Source organism: Cinclus cinclus, chromosome 3, assembly GCF_963662255.1.
Source record: "Cinclus cinclus chromosome 3, bCinCin1.1, whole genome shotgun sequence".
NCBI classification, from domain to species: domain Eukaryota; kingdom Metazoa; phylum Chordata; class Aves; order Passeriformes; family Cinclidae; genus Cinclus; species Cinclus cinclus.
This window is the reverse complement of record NC_085048.1, coordinates 73,212,962-73,232,935: the sequence shown is the minus strand read 5'-3', so window position 1 is coordinate 73,232,935 and position 19,974 is coordinate 73,212,962. Positions and strand designations below refer to the sequence as shown.

Below are 19,974 nucleotides of genomic sequence, written 5' to 3'. Positions count from 1 at the left end.
AAAAATCTGAAACACAGCTCCATATGGACTGCGACAAAGAAAATTAACTCCATCCCAGTCAGACTCAGTACAGGAGTAAAAAGAGAAACTACATTTAAAGAAAAGCTGTATAGTGTCTAGGCAGGGGTTATCTTTTTGTTCTGAAGTTGTAGAGCATCTCATGTAGCAGGATCCTGACTTCTGTGTTGGGTTGTTACCAATAAAGATTTATTACTTTCACACAGATGAGTTTTCATTATGATTTTAACTTCAGAAATCCTCTTCGCTTCACTTGCCATTGAGCACCACTTAGTAAAAGAGAATCAGAGTAGGATTCACAGATGATGAAACATGATGCTGTGATTCTTTATGAGATGGAAGCAGGGCGGGTTGAAAATCAACATCAGCCTAGAAAATCCATCTGTGCATGCTGGGTATGTAGGAGGTTGTCAGGATTCTTCAGCCACAATAGTTTTGCCATTTGTATTTCCAACAGAGAGATCAACAGCATGCCTTTGAGCTGACAGGGCAAAGGTGCAAGAGAAAGCTGCACCTGTGAGGGAACCCACCTGTCACCTTCTTTTCTGCAGAACATGATGAATTTTAGTTTGTTGTATGAGACCTGGAAAAAAGCTCATTGTGTAAAAAGCCATGAATCAACACAAATGAAGTCTGAAGGGGAGTCCAGATGGTTGGGAACAAGAAATGTAAGAAAGACAGTAAAGTAGCATGAAGTTTGTTGCTATTTAAAAGGCCTAACAATTTGGGGGGGTTTGTTACACTAATTGTGTTATTGTTGTCACACTGTGTGGTTCCTCATCCTCCTGCTGTGGTTAATGAGGAGAAGCAGTATCAAGTGTTATCTCCACGGCAGGCAACAACTTAGGTAGCTTGTTTCCAGAGGCAGCACTAATCTTGGACATGAAGAGCATTTGTCTGCAATTCCTTTGGTGGTGTCTGCCTCACACAGAGAATCTGAATAGTGTCATTCCCAGTAATGAACATGAGGTCTGTACATTGCTCTTTCACTGAGATGCAGGGACACTGCACTGTAACTTCACTGTAACACTCTTTGCAGTAAGACCATGAAAATCCATATCTAGAAACAATATAGGTAAAATTAAAGAGAAGTTGAAATGAGAAGAGCCACTGCAGGACACATGTAGATCTCAAGAGCATATTATAGTGTATGCCCGTTCTCCTTTTCTCCCTATCTCTCTGTGACTTTGAACTGTCAGCTGCACTCTTCTCATGGTGAAGTTCCCCATGGCCTTGCTCCTCATCTTGAAAACAGCTCTGTCCCTGGATGGAAAAGTGGGACAAGGTCATAATCACTGGAGTATTTTGTCTTGTAGAAGGCATCTCTTTTAGGATGATGTTGCTTTAAGTGGTGACAGAAAAACTGGACACAGGAAAATCAAGAGAGAAAGAGTGCTGGGATAGAGGGATGACATGGGCAGATTCACAGCTGTCTGCTGGCCTAAGACAAATTGGTGGACTCAGTGGTTAATTGATTCTGTGATGTGCAGATATGAACTGCAGAAATAGCCAGTCTGTAGATTGATGTTATTTACAGCAGGTGTAAATAGAATGTAAAAAGAATGCAAAAATGTAAAAAGAACGTAAAAATGTAAAAAGAATGTAGCATAAATGCAACATAATTCTTTATAATTAATGGTTCCATGAAATGATGTTTGTTTTCTGCAATCAACAGAGTTAATCAACAATTGCATCTTTCATTCTGCATGTGGTTTGATTGTAAAGCTATACCAGATCTTATCCACAGAAACAAAATTGTGAGGACTTTTGGAGTCTTGTTAAGACATTTATTAAGACTTTATTAATCAAAATAAAAAGAGAAAACATTTAGTTGGTCATGCGGATGGAAGGGTAAGGTCAGATAATCTTCCCTTATAAAGGTGAGATGTCAAAGGAGGTTTTTACTCCTAAGACATTTGCATTATAATGGCCTTGAAATCTGTTCCTTTACCATCTTTCTGGATATAGTACACACTGGAACACCCTTGGAGACATGCCTGTATGGAGCTGGTGAGTTTGCTTTGTCTCCATCTCTCCGAACCTGTTGGATTACATGCATGTTTCCTGGGAGTGGGAGCCTCCATTTTCCTTCTTTGTAGCAGCAGGTGTCCCAGTGGATCTCTTAGCCTCGAGGTATTCCACAGCTCCATATGTAACCATGGATAGCACAAGCACAGACAGTAAAATGTACAGTTTGATGTAGGCTTGCAATTTGGTGCTGTAACCAAAGGCAATGACAAATCCAAGTGATTCCCAGAGACGGTAATTTGCAAAGGCAGCCTCCTTGTGTTTCTCAAATAAAATGCCGTAGAGTCCTGGAAGGAAGGAAGGAGGGAAGAAAGGAAGGAAAAACATGTCTTGTGAAGATTAAATCTGCAACCATGTGTTTTCTGCAAAGGGAATAAATAGAGCACAATGGGGAAGACAGACACTCCTTCATAAATGTCAGAGAAAGGAAAATACAAGCCTTGTCTTTAAAAATTGTTGTGCTTCTGTGAATTGTAACAAGTGAAATAACAAAACAAACATGACAAAATAGAGAATGCAAGAGAAAAAAAGAACAAAAATGCGAGAAGGAAGGAAGGAAGGAAGGAAGGAAGGAAGGAAGGAAGGAAGGAAGGAAGGAAGGAAGGAAGGAAGGAAGGAAGGAAGGAAGGAAGGAAGGAAGGAAGGAAGGATGTGATCTATTGAAGTAATATGGCAGCACTTTCTCAAACTATTAGTTACAAAAATCAAGGGGTTTACAATGATGAACAAGTGAGCAAGGAGAAAAAGGAGGCCTTGCCATTGTAGAGTCTCCATGTATATCTATCAAGAAGCTCACACCAAATCCTTACAGGTTTTCACGACATGGACTCAGATTTAGTATGCAGACAAGTTACGTCTCTCTGAATCAACCAGGTTTTCAAATTTTCAGCTCCTGGATGGGATAGCAAATAGAATAATTTTGATGCACACAGAACTTCCAGGCAGCAACTGGAAAATCTACTTGACATAGAGACTCAGTTCAATTGATCATCCTAATGCAGTTGTGTTCACTGGGAAGCTCCCAATGAGTTCAGCCAGTTGCACACTCACAGCTGGGATCCAGGGAGGAATTCCAGCCTCCAGGTCTGACTAGTGAAGCACACAGGGAAGGGGGAGAGCTTGCTTTCCTCTGGGTGCTGAGCTAGCACCAGTGGTGACAAAGAACAAGGCATTTACTCTGACTCAGATGTGGTGCGCACAGAGGGAAGGAGAAGAACATAATGAACTTTGACTCTTTTCATCCGCTTGTTTAACAACACATCTGTTTGAAATATGTACATTTAGCCAAAAGGCAAAGAGGAATGCAAAGTTCTCTGAAAATCTGGGTAGACTCAAACTACCCTTTCAGGTTTTTTAAGTAGGAGGAGACTTTGTATGAAAAAGCTTATGTGTCCTGATGACTGCAAGAGGACATTTACTGAACTGTTTCAATTTAGACCTGATGGAAAATCTGGACAAGTGCATCACGAGATATACTTAGTTCATTAAACTGGCTGAGTGGAGTGCAGATATGATAGTCCTTCATAGTTTTGCCTAATAAATGAGCAAGTACAAGTTGTTCATAATAATTTCTTGATATGCCCAGTGTTATCTTCTGTAAAGATATAAGTGAGGCAAGATTAATATAGGAAGGTTTCTGATGCTATGGCAGGTCTATGTCTAAAGATCCTGGTTTTCAGCTGGTACATGTTTGCTATTTTTAATCAAATTGTCTGGATGAGCTTCAGCAGGACCTGCTGTTCTGAGTGAGTGGAGCAGCTGTTAGTTCTGAAATTTCACAGTTCACTTCCATGGAAATTATCCTGGTTTTTTGCCACTGCCTGTTTTCCTACGTGTTCCCCTGGTATTAGTAAGCATGGGTATATAACAGGACTGTTTGCAAGTATTTGAGTTTATATAAGCAACAGTTTATAAACACTTTCTAAAGACACAAATCAGCCTCAAAAGAACTTGGTTTTACTGTAGTCCACCTGGTAATTCTGTGCTACACATTTGTTGTGCTCCATTAGTCATGGCCCAGGGTGCAATTTTTGTCAGTGGGTAATATCCACATCTGTGGTCAAGTTAGATAAGAAAGAGCACAACATGTTCTGAAATGAAGTAGCTTTCATTGGAAATAAGTGAGAGCATTCATACATGAACACAAACATTTCAGGAAAACTTTTAAGATGAGGTGACTCATCCACTGTGAGTCTACATATCCTCTAGGGGGTACTCGAGTATTAAATATCCACAGCAGTGCAAAGCAAACCAAAGAATGCCTTAAGTATGTAGCACTATGCCATTTGTGTATCCACTGGTTTATCTACTGAGGTCCAAGCAGCACTTGTGGGAGCTTAGCCAAGGAAGGACCACAGGCCTTGTAAACCAGTGTTATTTTGGAGGTCTTACCTCATAGTCTTTGACGCTGGGAATTTTTCCTGTGATATCTCATATCACATGATATCATATATCATGTGTATAAAACTTTTGAAGGTCAGAAGACATTTAGTCCTCCATGGGTATGTCAAACTGAAGATCCTATTCTGGGATGCAGCATTGTGGGGTAATGTCACTGCACTTCTCCTTTAAGGTTTCATGTCATCACTTGATGTTTCACTGTGACAACTTGACAAAGCGAACTTTGTATAATTTTATAAATGGGAGCTGTGAAACAGCTGAGTAACGTATAGAGCAAAAAAAGACATTATGCAAGGAAAAAGAACATTTGGGTGTTTTCCAAGCTAACACAAATGTGAAATTTTCACAAATATCTTGCAGGAATCTTGGAATGGAGATGACCTGACACTGTGTTGTAAATAGAGGTTAATCCCATCACATAGCTGCAGACCTCACTCACCATCAAGTAAGCATGAAGAATTGTGCACTGTCTTTGCCTCCTCTGTGGGTTTAGAAACTACAGTTACTTCCCAGCCACCTTCTCCAATCTTAAGTCCTCTGTATTTACCCCTTTTTTCCCTAATGTGGGCCTCAGGTCCATTTTTGTCAGTCATGCAGGGACCTTGCTGAGGAAACATGCTCCTCAAGGGCATCTCAAATGTATGTAAATCCTAGAAGAGAGGGTACTAAGCCCAGCTCTTTTCAGTGGTGTCCAAGAAAAGTGGGCAAGAGGTGATGGGCATAAACTGAAATACATGAGGTTTCCTCTGAACTTCAGGAAATTATTTTTTTTTACTATGAGGGTGACTGAGCACTGTCACAGTCTGCCCAGAGAGGGTGTGGAGTCTCCTTCTCTGGAAAATATCAAAGACTCCCTAGACATGATCCTGAGTAAGTGGCTGCTCCTGCGTGGCCCTGCTTAGGCAAGGGGTTGAACCATCTGAAGTCCAGAGGTCCTTTCCAACCCTGACCTCACTATGATTCTGAAAGAAGCGCAATATCTGAGGACAAGTATCTGAGAACAAGGCTTTCTGGACTAGATAGAGACAGGACAAAGGACAGATCCTTTATCCCAGTGGAAGACTAAGATATGGTTCTCAAGAGTGTTAGGAAGAGCCTTGCAGAGCAGTCACACAGACTGTGGCTGAAGAAGCAGGAAATGAATGAACCTCTTCACTTAAGAGAGAGAAAATCCTCACTGATGTTTTCCTCCCATGACCCTCAGTATTATCAAGAGCACTGATTTAAAATGTTTACCTAAGGCACAAGCCTCTGGGTAAGGATGTGAGATGATGAGTGTTCCTTGATGTGTGTACTACCTCTCCTCTAAGGGATATGAGCTGGAGCTGCTGGAGGGGCAGAGAAGGATGCTGGCTGGTCACTCCCTTGTGTGTAGAGGCAGGGACTCTACATGTGCTTGAAAGGAGACCACTGTCAGTGCCAGGCAGTGGACTGCCATGTTTTCCATCTGGCTCTCCAGGAGGAACATGACACTTTATCTAGTGGGTGAGATCTTCTAAGCTCCTGAAAAAACCAAAGGGATCAGAGCAAGGAAGACACATATCCTTATGTGTGCTCAGAGGAGCACTTTCCCCTGCAGTGATTTTGTAATGATGTGATGTAATTCCAGCTTAATTTTTTGGCAATGAATTCCATAATTTGCTGATGCATTGTGTGAGAAATTTATTTTGGTTTCTATAAAAGCTTCTGCCTGATAACTTTATCTGGTACCACTAATCCTGTTATTAAGAGATATAGTGAATTTCAAGCCACCTTCTCCATACAATTAATGACCTTACTGACTGCTTTCCATACTTACCTCTTGTCCAGGCAAAGGAGTGCTATCTTTTTAGTCTTTCTTCAAGCAGAAGTGTCCCATGACCTTGCTCCTTTCTATTGCCTAGTTATGCCTTATCACATTCGATTATGAGTTTTGAAATGGAGTAAATCAGAGCTGTATGAAGTTACTTGTCTGCATAATACTGCTTTCTGTGGTGTTCCCCTACAATTTTTTTTCCAATAACTCCTAACAGACAATTTTCTTTTTCTTTTGTTGCTGAGCTGGGAGTTAATTTTATCTGGAGTGCTCTCCTTTATCGCGAGACAGATTAAATGTGTAATTCTTCTTAGTTTCTAAATTACTTTGAAATATGTATACTCCTCTAGAATATTTATTCTGAATACCCGTTACCATATTCTGCAGTATTCTTCTCCATCTCAGAAAAATTGGTTCAATGAGTATTTTGCATTCTTGCTCCCAAGTTATTCTATTTTTTCTGCTTTCCAATGAGTTAACATATTTCTTTTAGATGCTGTCTTAAAGCCATTATCATTGTTATGCAGCATTGTTTCATAGTTGCAAACATGCAGGCTTTTATATCTCGAGAGAATACATTTCATTATCACCAGGACTTACCATTAGTTTGTGTTTGCCAAACAGCATCAGATAGACCCCAGAGAGCAGGGAATACAAAAAACACAGCAAGCTGCTTGGGATGAGGTTTCCACACCAGTAGTGCTATTATACAGGCTGTGTTCGTAACTGTGGCTGTGGATTTAGAAAGAAATAAAGAAGACAAATACAGATGCAATTATAATCAGGACAGATTGTGGTAGATAACACTTTTTTATTCTACCCCAATGAAAGCACAAGGCTATCTTAAAAATCTTTCTGGTTCATTGAGCTTTGTGCTGCCTGAGTTGATATCACATGAAATACAAGACAATGCAGGCCTTTGACAGAGTCTAATTCATAATTCTGGACAGTGTCCTGAGCTGAGAGATCCTCAGTGCTGATATGGTTGCTAGCCCAAAGGACACGAACCACTGAGTAGAAGGAGCTTCTGAAACGCTTGCAGTCACCACGTGAGGCATGTGGGAAGGGGGAACAAACACCCTTCTGCTCTCCTTGCCTTAAATGATACTAGTATTTAGGGCCAGAGGGGACAAGAAAGGATTTCTAGAGGGGTTGGTGGCTTTGGGTCTTTCTTTTTAAAAGTGATTTGTAAATGAGTCTCAGATTCTTCCCCCCACAGGTATACATTCAAAGGCTGAGTACAAAGACCACTAAACAGAATTTAGAGGTTCAGAGGTCTTCCATTTTTGCAGTACAGTTTTGAGGGAGATTTAATTGTTTATTGCTACTATTAGGTGTTGTTTTGATTTTTTTTTAATCTGAGTTTTATAGTCTGAAACACACACCTAGAACAGACAGAAGAATCTTGGAGCTAGTGACTGCAACAGAACGCACTCTAAATTTCTTTTTCCTTGTCCAGGTTTAAAATTTCCTGTGGAGAAAATGCCTAGAATGTCTTGGTGCATATTGATCTATTCAGTGATGTTTCTAATAATACAAATTATTGCACAGTGGAAATAAAGTATTAGTCCACTTCAGTATGCATAATGCATACAAAGGCACAAAATAAATATTTCTTGGTACTTTTTATGCCTCCATGACTCTGTTACTCATTAGAAAAATGTTCTCTGAAGGGGGAGATGTTCTTAAATATATTTTCTCAAGGCAATATGAAAATCACTGTCCCATACACAAGCCCTTAAATTACTCCATCCTGATACATGACTTTCTTCTATTTTTCTCCCTATAGAACAAATAGGAAAAAAGACAACAGGCCAACCTGAAATTTCACTCAAATTTCCAAACTTCTCATTTGCTGAGACTCAGATCAACAGTGATTTTCTTTCACTCCATAAGGGTGAGGAGGTTTCAGCCCAGTAGAGAAATCCTTCTTATTAAAGTACAAGTCTCAACATCTGCATTTGAAGATCATTTGTCACTGGTTGCATCAGAGCTATAAAGCATCAGAGCTATAGGGCACTTTCTGCTTAGAGAGAGCCCTGAAAAGCAGGTTGAACTTACATCACCAGCAAGGTGATGTAAGGCAAAAACAGCAATACAGTGCTTAACTGTGAGCTGAGCTGCCTCTCTTCTCATGAATGAGATTGACTTTGGTTTTAATTGATAGCTGACAGCAAGTTATCCCTTTGTACATGCAAAGGGATATAGGGGGGAGTAGTGGATCTGATTGCATGTGGTGACTGGCCATTCAAGAAATCTTTACATACCTAATGCAAATAGAAATTTTCTACCCGTGAACTGGGAGATCTTTCCGAAGAGCAGAGAGCAGAGGGAATTTACAGCTGCAAAGCAGATCATCACATAGCCAACGTACTGAATCCCCAGGGCACAGGTCACATATACCTGGAAGAGAAGGGATAGTGGTGCCACATTTTCTTTGATAAAAATATACAGCTAAAGTTCAAGGATCTTAACCTGAGTATTTGGTAAATAGCCAGCACGGACGAGACAAAAAGAGCAAGGACAGAGAGTTTGCCGACAAGTCCCTGGTGCATTGACATAGCTGGGCCTTTAGCAGCAGCTTTCCTAATCCAGTTCTCAATTGGACTGATGCCATGCAAACAGAGGAATAACAAGCAGAACAAATCTGAGCACTGTTTGCTGTATAGATAAAACTCCTGGAAGTAGCATTAGGAATTTTCTCCCCTTCCTGTCATAGCCCAAGACATGAAAATTGCCAATTCAGACTATGGTCATTACAGAGCAGCTCTCAAGCAATGAAGAGGACCTCTTCTATAAGAGCATATAACCAATGGAGGTTGCCATGGAGTGCCCCTTTCAATCCACTCCAACACAGCAACAAGTGTACTCTTCCATCTGATTTATATACAGGGTTTGAAAGCCTTAAGCATGAAAGAAGCAGCTCAGGAAGGTTGCCTTCTTTCTGTGGAGGCTTTCTCAACAGCTGCCTGGGGAGCACAACTGCTGTGTGTCTAGGTTTGTCAAGAAGCTGGAGGAGCAGAGGTGGTTTTAATAATTTCAGTCTGTCAGGGTCTGGACCTGTTGCAGTAGTGACTTGTGAGGGCTTTCAGCCAGCCATGTTGAGGACTTGCCCTCTTACCGTACGGGTTGTCAAAATAAAATATGTGGAATGTGTGCTGACTTGCATTTATACGAGCTCTAGGGAAACCAGAAGAGGAAGGAAGATATAAAAGCTTTGCTGGCTTCTGGCTTTTCTCCCAGTTTGTTATTTACAACAAGGTGAAGAGTTTGAACCTGTAGCTCTCTGCTGTGGCCTCCACTGGTGAGTTAAGCTCTTTACTGCATTCTTTTAAGAGGCTCTTCCAGGGGACATATTTACTGCTGTTTGAAGATGTCACTTATAGTTCATTCATGTAGAAGTGAACAGTAATTTTGCAGTCAACAAATCATCATTAAAAACGTCTTCATTTGACAATTAAATATAGATCAGATGAAATAGTAAGACGCAATGGCACAAAAAATCAGACAGAAATAGATTTTCATTTACATCCACACCTTTGTGTAGTCACCAGAAAGAAATCCCTGTTCAAACCCACTGTACATTGTCAGAGGGATTAGAAGACACTGCCTTTTATCTTTAAGATGCTGGAAAGTTGCTAGGAACGTAGACCAAAAGGATGGTGCCTCTAGTTTTTCTTTCTCAGTCTCTGCTTGGTCAGATTTGATCTGGTCCAGAAATATAATAACCAGCAGCACAGCTAGCACACCACTAGCTGCAAAAAAAAACAAAACAAAAATTTCATGAAAAACTGAGGAATGCTGAAAGAATGATGGGAAGTCGCTTGCTGCTGTTATTGTTCTGACTTGGTGCTTAGTTCTCTGCGGGATATTTTGGCAGCTGCCTCTGATTCCGCTTCAGCGTAAAGGCCATTTCTGTATAAACAAGAAGGCCTGATCTACATTCACATCTTCTGCATACAGCTGTGCACTTGCAAATCCCCTCATCTTAGCTGTGGCTAGCTGTTGTGACAGCCGCCGGGCCAGCTGCAGAGGGTGATGGCTCACCCTTCCAGGGCAATCCAGGGGCACGGGAATGGGAGCTGGCCAGACCCAGCTCCCTGGGGAGATATCAGAAGGCTTTAAATCAACAAGAGAGAGGAGTATTCACTTCCAGTGCCAAGCTAGAAGGGCTCTTCTTTCAAATACATGGAAAGAAAAATAAATGCTGTCTTGAAACCTAGTATATATTGTGCCTTTTTTTTTCTATCAGCTCAGAACCATGCTTTGAGTATGGAATATGTGCTGTTTTGAAGGTAATAGTAAGCAGCTCTAGCTAACTTGAAAAGATGGAAGTTACAGCTTTAAACCCATAATAACCTAGCAGAAGCATCATACAAAAGAATATATGGAGTAGTTAATCAGAAAATAATCATGCATGTATCAGTCTGGTTTTGTTTCTTGTGTAGTGAATCAGAACGATTTTTTCCCATGTTATCAAGAAGATAACCATGTCTCATAATATACACAAGACAACCATAGATTCACAATTGATTGCTTCATTACACATGCAGGGCATGATAATATTTCCTCACTTAGGCTGACTAGAATTCCATCCATGGAAAGAACTACAGTTCAGAGTAAGATGAGAACCAGGCGCCTCTTTCCATCTACTTTGCTTATTTAATGTGCTCCTATGTTATATGTATGGTTAGTGTCTTTCCTGTGAACTTTTAATATCCAAATACATCAGCATATTTACAATAAATTGCCTCATTTTTTATTGCTTATTACTTTTTATCCATGTCTCCAAGAATTTCTTGAGTGTCCTGGTTCCCCACTGTGGCTGAGCTGTAAATCCTTCATGATTCAAGTCATTACTGGTTCTGCCAGTGTTTATTAGTACTTATGGGCAGGACATCCACTTTTTCAGAAGAAATATACATAACAAATATGTTAAATGAATCAAGAGCAATTATAGGAGGTAATGGCATGTCTTAATAGTGGTCGATATGAACATAAGTAGAAACTTTCTCAGTCCTTGAGAAAGTGAAACAGCACAAGAGTTATCCATTATTGTCTCCACCCAAGATGGGCAAAATAAGTATTCAGCCACCAAATAAAGGACACATTTGAAAAATGTCTGTGAATTAAATATTTAGCTAGTTACTTTCCCTCAAGGTAAGAAAAGACATCTCTTTTATTAAGAGCTTAAAAGAAAAACAAAACCCCACTGCCACAGGGTCAGGAGACAGCAGGGTTGCATTCACTTTGCATTCACAAAGCCTAAGGGAGTTCTGTATATGTTAGTCAACAAATTTAAATTTAAACTTTACAGACAAATGTGCCTTTGGCAGAAAGTCATCAGCTCCAGTACATTCTGGCAGGAGAGTGGGGGAATATTTTTCGCACTTTCCCACCAATTAGGAATGGTGACTGGGGACAGAGGAAGGGTTTTCTGCAATGTCCTTGTGCACTGAGAGCTGGCTCTCCCTGTATCTCATACACTCTCTTGGACTGTATGGCAAATTCTATGCTTCTGTCTCAGCCCAGAGAGTACATCTATGTTCAGAGACTGCAAAGATATTTTGACAGAGCTAAGATGCACAACATCTTGCCACATACTTCCCTTTATCCAGAGTATAACTTCTTTTGAGCAAGATACTTTTTGGAACTCTCCTCACTCAGTGACTCCTTGCACATCTATTTTTTTTCTTTTAATGGCTTCAGCTTCCCTGTCTTTAATTCTTTTCTAGCCTCGTGCAAGGAAGGTCTACAGCAGCTGTAGTTAATAAATGGGAGATATGCCAATTTGCCTGGCTGAATTTTGGTCATAACACTGAGGTTCAGCTTTATTCCAGGTGAAAAATATAAAGAATATCTTTCTCCTTTAAATAAAAGTGATACAGCTCTGGCATAAAGCATTAGAACTATTTAGGGAGGAGTTGTTTATAGCTCTCACATATCTTATTTTTCTTTAGCAAATCGGATTGAAGCGGAAAGGCAGAAACTTAACCTGCAAAGTCATGCTAGATTCCACAGGAGCTAATGCACTTCCATCAGTGATACTGATTAAAGATTGTGTGTATTACTCACCAGTATAGACTCCTAGGAGTGTGTAGATTAAGGAGTTAGAGGGTTTTGCTGACCCAGTGGTGTTAGTGCTATCAGTCAGGCAGTTGTATGCTCCACAGCATTCCAGGTCTTCTTCTGAGATATCCACTAATTAAGAACCAAAAGAAAGGCAGGACAGTGAAGATATCAGGTGAGTTCACACTATGTGTAAGAATATAAGGATATAAGGATATAAGGATATGAGGATATGAGGAATGCAGTGCTTAGTGATTGGTCCTGGTTTCAAGTCTTTCCTGATGAGAGGTATTTAACTTCAGAATTTCAGTTTAACACACAAAAATTTGGTTTAAAAGAAACAAAAGAGAAACTGAACACTGAATTAATGGTTACATGGGGACAGGGACAAAAGTTCGAGTTGAAATATGAATCCAAGCTCAATTTGGAGTATTCAAAGTTTGAGAATATATTTTTACCTCTTAATCATAATACCTCAGGAGATAGGTCCATAAGTTTACTCCAGCAACTCAGTTCTTACAGCCATTTCACATTTTCCCTCTCCAGATAATTTCTGTATATGTTATAGGAATAAAAACCACCTGAAGACATCCCTTTATTTTTTTTTTATAAATTCAGTTTATGATTACTAGCATCAGTATCAGTACCAGTATCAGTACTCAGTACTGCAGTCTTCCAAGTAGCCTGCTTTTCCTGACTTCATTATTTTATTAGTGCCTTTATAACTCTCCAAGAACACACTGTAAGCTAACAGTTCAGCAGGGTTTGGAGTAAGACCTTTGCTTTGTGCAGTCCTATCGCTGTTGTGTAGGGTGTGTGTCAACCCACAAACACACACATACTCACATACACTGTGTCATCAGCACACTGTGCTCACTTCCTCCAGCACCCTCTTGGTAAAGAATAAATGCCAACCCAAAGTGGAAGCCTGAATAAACTGTCTACTGGACGAGGATGATCCAAACCCCACAAAATAATTTTAGTGCTTTCACTGCAGAATTTGTCTCTGGTCCAAGCACAATAAAGGGCAATTCAGCTGTACCTTGGCTGATTCCTTGAAGAAGAGTTGTTCCATAATTTTTTAATTAAGGTTATTGTGTAACTACTTTTAGTGTGTTTTTCCTCATTGCTTCCAATCAAAGCTGCTGTGATGTGACTCACCTGTCTAACCAGCTTCATGAACAACTTTAGGTTCAACATAAGATAAAATGTACTAACGTAAAGGAAATCATTATCTTATTGTAGTCACTGGCTACCACTACAGACCTTCAGCAAAAAATGGACAAACACACCTTCAGCAAAATTGCCATATGCAAAAGGTGAGTCACATGAGTGACATGTGGAAATGTGTAAAATAAGTTTTTTATCTGTTCCTGCATCATCTGAAGATGAAGCTGCACATGCAATTAGTCATGTACAAGCTGCAAGGCAGGGTTTGCACCATTTCTCTTGAATTAAAACTGTAATATTGATGAGTGAGGAAGGATGACTCTAATAATTTATATTGATTATTGTCTTCAGTTGTGGTACTACCATATGGTGTAACTTTGCCTTGCTGTGTCTGGATAAAGTGATGCAGGCAATCACCTAGAATAGGTACATGTCTGAATTTTATGCATTTTGATTCTCCAGATACATGCTATATCTTTCCTACTGCTCAATGAAATTAGGCATTTTAAGAAAATGAAAACATGAATGGATGCCTTTGCACAAGTCTCAGAGGAGAGAAAAATAATTGCATGACTGACTATTCTTACCCCCTTTCCCCTGCAAAGAAGTTCCCTCTTGATTAAAGCTGTGTGTCACTGAGAAGACACAGTAGAGAAACTCATGTTATAACTGCTCATCACTTTCAGGAAGATGAGCAAGGCTTTTGGCTTTGATAACTGTTCACAGGAACACAGTGTTTTCTGAAATTCTATGTAATAGATAAATAAGAGCATCTTTAAAATTTAGAGGAGCACCCTCAAAAGTAAAGCTAGGAAGGGATTTACAAGACCAAAAAGTAGTGTTCTATTCCTCTTTTTATTCCTCTTGTTATGACAAATTCTTTGCCATAAATTTAAAGATTCAAAGATTAAAACATGATGCCAACTTCCTGACATTTAGCTTTAACCTAGTGGTTATTTGAGAACTCTTCAGAGGACATGCTCTGAACTGAGACAGGAAGGAGGGGACTTCTTGCTACACTAGTTGCAGTGTATATGGAAAGCTCTGTCCACATCTGGAGAACAGCCCTGTTCTGATTTTGACAGGATGAGGAATGTACAGGAAACTGCAATGATAAGACACCACCTCATTTCAAATCTCTAAGGTGGCATCCAAATATTAATTTATCTTCACAACTACCCTTTTAAAATTGACACCAATTACATGCATGGGAAATTAGGGCACTGCTGCTGAGTGATTTCTTCAAGCTACATTGGCATCTGCTGTCTGAGCCTGAAATACAGCAGAAGATCCCTGGCACATGGGCTCCTGCCAACAGCCACTGCTACTTCTTCTTGGCAGTTCTGTAGAGCACTCATATTCAGCAAGCAACAGCAACCAGTCTGACTCACCTTGAATGATGAACAGCAAACTAACCCAATACTACAAGCTTTACTAAAAGGGTGCTTCAGTATTTTGCCTTTTGTTTTGATCCACTTTTAATAGAAGTCAGATGTGAAGGACTGTCACTGCCTGCATCCTATCTGTCCTTTGAAATACAGGGGTAGAATTCAAACAGAATTCAACAGAGTTCTATTTTTTAGCTATTTGTATGATCTCTCTTTATGTCTGATTTTTGATAGAAAATAGACACTTGAAGGGAGAAATTTATCTCATCTCTTTCAGACATCCATCCTCATATGAGCCAACTCTCATCTGAAGTGCCTGTTTCCACTGACTGTGAAAGTTCAGCTGCAGAAATCTACCTCTTATCTATCTAGAATTAGTTGATATTTATACCAAGAAGTACCAACATTTTCAATACATTTTACCTTTGGTGGAAGATTGGCTAAGTATCAAGGATGAGATAAGATTTCCCCAGATGCCAGAAGACTGAAACACCAGAAAGAAGACCCCAAAGTATTGGTTGATAATGTCTTTTGCATTTTTTCCTGCTTTCTCAGCATACGAAGTGCCAGCAATGGTGAGGTAAGTGCATTTGGCAGACCAGAGTGGTGCTCCTCCTAAGCCCAGGATCACAGAGGTAGGGATAAGTGTGTACCTGCCAAAGAACACTTTATTTAGCATAGTTGCTATCATTAGCATAATACTCATTTGCCCAAAGATCCAGAGGCAAAAATAGACATCAAAGAAGTAGATTTATCCTTTTTATGATACAGTAAATCTGATACATGGAATCAAGAAAAGGCCAGCCTGGTGAAGTTTAGGGTGTGAAAGCATATGCAGATCTATGCAGGGACTAGGCCAGGCTGGCTAGGTCTGTGCTCATGTGCCTTAAGTTTTTTAACTGAGAACTAAATTGCACGTGCACTTCAAAAGATGGATATTGACAACTTCTCTCTAGAGAGTTGCAGCCATGGTCACTGGAGAGCAGAAGTTGTTCATTCATCTTTGGAAAGAGCGAGGCAGGAGTTAGCCTTCTCCTGTGGTACTCTTCTCTCAGAGCTACTGGCTGGAAGATAGTCTTCCCTTCAACCTTTTCAAAAACAGCCCTAAAAGTCTTTTAAACTTGAAATGAAACTTCTGATTTTTTTTTTTCCCCCAAAGTCGGATCTCTGCTACAAACATGAGTTAGAGAAGCAGCTTCAAGCGAGTGGATGGATGTATTCATTCTGACTCTTTGCACATTTTCACCTCTCTGGTCCGCCTAATACTGGATTAATTTATCTTGGTTTGTTGCAAGTAGCACCTTTTACCTTCAACTTGCTGGTCTGCAGCACAGAGTTAGAGTAGGAATGGAGAAGGAAAAGAAGAAAGAACTTTGCCCTTACTTATTTTGTTTGAACACAACAGAGAGGGATGAAGTATTTAAATCGTACCAGCTAGCATAGAAGTTCCCTAAGGAGAAGGCAATGTAGCAGCACATAGAGATGGCAATGGTCCACTTGCAGCCCAGCTTCTTGATGAGGATTGGAGGGAGGAACATGGACGATAAGATGAGTGCAGCATACAAAACACTTAGGGAAGCGACGCCCAGGCCTTCTTCTGAGTTGAGACTGCTCTGCAGGGACAAAAACGGGGATTGAGAAAAATTTTGATCACAGGTACCTAATACTATGGTGTACAGAGAGTGGCTTCAGGCAGAAATAGAGAGACAGTGTCTGGGGCTGGGTATTACTGTCTCATTTCTCCAAAACAGCCTTATTATGGACTTCAAATTTTCTTCAAAATGATAGACCATTTATGAAAGCATGATACACAAACAGGTAAGGACTGCTCAGATTCAAAGCTTTGCTAAGTCATTCTTTAGATTATTTGATGTTATTTGTTTGAGTTTCTCTTTGAAAGCAAGTTGAATGAAGGATGACCTTTTTCTTGGCCTTCATTTGTTGTCTCAGGCAGGAATATTCTCAGATCTGCATTTCAAGGGCTGGTATAGCAATAGTGGGAGTTTTTTTGCTTTAAACAACAGGCCTGATAACTTCTAAGATTTTCAGAGGCCAAGGTCCAAACATCCTAACAGGCTTACAGCAGCCTTTTGTAGTTGGAAGTAATTGATTCACCCACATTTTCGCAGAGAAGGAATAACATTTTACTGATCTAACCAGGTTTTACGGTTTTATGCTCAAATTAGTTGTCCTCGTCTCTTGATGCCCTGAAAGTTGAAATAAGAAAATCAAGCTTGAAAAATGAGTCCATGCAAACCTAATGAGGTTCAACAAGTCCCAATTTGAGGTGCTACACCTGGGTCAGGGTAATCCCAGACATGAGTACAAACTGGGAGAACTCATTGAAAGTAGCCCTGCAGGAGAGGACTTGATAATTCCATGGAAGAAAAGCTGGACAAGAACAATAGTGTGTGCTCACAGCCCACAAGGCTGGGTGTATCCTGGGCTGCATCAAAATAATTGTGACCAGCAGGGCAGGGGAAGTGATACTCCCCCTCTACTCTGCTCTGATGAGTCCCCCTCTGAAGCACTCCATCCAGTTCTGGGGTCCCTGGCACAGGAAGGACACGGACCTGTAGGAGAGGAGGGTCATGAAGATGATCAGAAGAATGGACCACCTCTCCTAGGCAGGCTGGGAGAGTTGAGATTGTTCAGCCAGGAGAGAAGAAGACTCCAGAAAGACCTCATTGCAGCCTTGCAGTATTCAAAAGGGACAGTAAAAAGTGGGGATGTGACTTTTCATAAGGGCAGATAGTGATAGGCCTGGAAAGGGCAACAGTTTTAAACTAAAAAAGAGATTTAGGATAGATATTAGAAAGAAAATCTTTACTGTGAAGGTGGTGATGCATTAGAACAGGTTGCCCAGAAAGTTCGTGGATTATCCATCCCCGGAAATGTTCAAACCCAGGCTGGATGGGACTTTGAGCAGCCTGGTCTAGTGGAAGGTATCCTTACCCACAGCAGAGGATTGGAACAAGATAGTCTTTAAGGTCCTTTCCCACCAAACCATTCTGCAATTCTATGCTGCTTAACAATGCTTTTCTGATTGTTTTGATTAATAGGTCCAGCGTGATTTTGGAAGGGGGACTGGGTGTTAAGGAGGTGGCACTGGAGAGCGCAGTAGGGGAATGAAGCTGTCAGTGGCTTCATGGAACACTTTCCAAACCTGCAGTGGTTGTGCAGTCTGGCCATGCAGGACCATGGTGGCAGTCATGTGGCACGCTTGGAGATGACCAGGTACCAGGACAGTGAGCTGAGGACAGTCTCTGTTACAGCAGTGTCAAGTTGTTTGAGAATTTGAATGGTTGTTTTGTAAACAGGCAAAGAGGCTTCCAAAAATTAGAAGCCAGGCTTCCAAAATCATATGATTTTTACTATCTGGGTTTTTTTTGTTTGGTTGGTGTTTTTTTGTTTGTTTGTTTTTGTGTGGCTTCTGGGTAGTGGAATACTGAAATAAGCTATGAAAATTTTTACCACTGCAGTACTTACAGGTTACAAATTCACAGAATATTCAGGGTTGGAAGGGACCTACAGGATCATCAACCTCTTTTGACTCTTCAGTAAATGGCCTGTATAGGCACTGAACCCACAACCTTGGTGTCATTAACACCATGGTCTAACCAGCTCTTTCAGATAGTGGGACTGACTTGAAGTTTCTAGGGTTTATCTTCCCCTGCCTCATTAGTCTCCCCAGCTCATAGTATCTCCATCCAGTTTTGGGACTGTTTGTGCAGAGCAGCCATGAGTTCAGAATCTGACTCTGACAGCAAAGAAAAGCAGCTCAAGGAGAGAAGAGAGATGTACGGAATAAGGAGGGACCTCCTCCTGAAATGAGGTCAGCTCCTCATTATTGCAAACAAGTTCATCGTGTTATGTATCAAGTTCCGCCTTTAAGGCATACAGATTCCCACTCCAGTGGGAAAATTCAGTCCAGTTGATCATGATCATATGCTAGTATTCTGCCTGAAGTTGCTCATCGATGTCTTCTATTCATTTATCAGCCATTAGACCAGCAGAGCCTTCTAGGCTGAGAAGTTTCTCCTTGTGTTTATCTACTCAGAAGCATTCATAGACAGCAACAATAACACTTAGTCTTTTATTTTGGATAAACAAGTGAGCTCTAAGAGTAACCTGAGTATTCAAGTCATTCTAGAAACCCATCTCTTCTACTATGTTTTAGAATGTTAATGCCAGTTCAAGCCATAATTATTAAAAATGCCTTATTAAAAAATAATGGGTTTTACTGTTATGTTATATCATGATCCTAGAAATTACTGTATTATTTTATACTTACATTATTTTATGGTTTAGGCATAATTTTTAATTATTTTACATTGCTGTACAATGTAAATTATATATAAATATAAATGTATATTAATATAAAATCATAGCAATTCAGAAATATTCAAAACAAACCCTTTCCAGAAACAGTATTTATTTTCCATTTTGCAATATCTTCTTTTGAGAAAAGTCATCTCAGGTTGATTTTGTTTTCTGTTTCCACTGAAACAAGTTTTTTGGATCTAAAGTAGTAGCATGACATAAGTATGTAAGCTCTTTGAGAAATACTAGAATAAAAGATTTAATAAATGCTGTGGATCTGGGTGAGGAATACTAACCTGCAGCAAGTTAATGTTGCAACCCACCTCATAAAAATACTGTGTATGCCTTCCTCTCAGAGACCATGGAAAGACTGATGTGTTCCATACTACCAGTTGGCCAGATGCCCTTCCAGACCAACCATCCTGATAACCAATGGGAGATGCCCCACTTACCTGTAGACTCTGGAGTCCTCCATAAGCAGTAAAGAGAAGCAAAAATCCGAAAGAAATGACCAAAACATTCTTAAGATTCCTTTCCATGTTGATTCATAGAAGACAAAAGATTTGCCAGTAGGCAAAGCTGATCCAATTATTCCAGGGGATGATTTGAGTTGGAGAAAAACAGCTTATGCCTTGTTGGAAAAGGTCACTTTTTTTCTGTGTTTGTAGAGAAGAGAGATGTTAATTATTTGAAGACTGGCCAGTGAACTTTACTTTTAGTAGTACTGAAAGCTTCGTATGGAGTTGTTACTCATTCACCTGTTGTGCCTTGGGCAATAGCCAG

At 40.2% G+C, this 19,974-nt stretch overlaps 1 protein-coding gene across 1 annotated transcript; it reads right to left on the bottom strand.

The window, feature by feature from the left end:
- Positions 1–2,067: 2,067 nt before the first annotated feature.
- UNC93A (unc-93 homolog A) lies at positions 2,068–19,730 on the bottom strand. The gene is made up of 8 exons (XM_062489160.1): positions 19,644–19,730; positions 16,300–16,481; positions 15,292–15,521; positions 12,317–12,442; positions 9,779–9,996; positions 8,509–8,644; positions 6,842–6,973; positions 2,068–2,333 (listed from the first exon to the last, which is right to left on the bottom strand). The coding sequence occupies exons 1-8, from the start codon at positions 19,728–19,730 to the stop codon at positions 2,068–2,070; spliced, it is 1,377 nt and encodes a 458-aa protein (XP_062345144.1).
- Between the last annotated feature and the right edge of the window lie 244 nt (positions 19,731–19,974).

Bases quoted from the DNA above. Each gene is read 5' to 3' on its own strand.
- UNC93A (XM_062489160.1), bottom strand. From the start codon at position 19,730: ATGGAAAGGAATCTTAAGAATGTTTTGGTCATTTCTTTCGGATTTTTG. The intron at 16,482-19,643 runs GTAAGTGGGGCA...TTGTCCCTGCAG, and splicing joins GAGGACTCCAGAGTCTACAG to AGCAGTCTCAACTCAGAAGA. The intron at 9,997-12,316 runs GTGAGTAATACA...TTTTTTTTGCAG, and splicing joins ACTCCTAGGAGTCTATACTG to CTAGTGGTGTGCTAGCTGTG.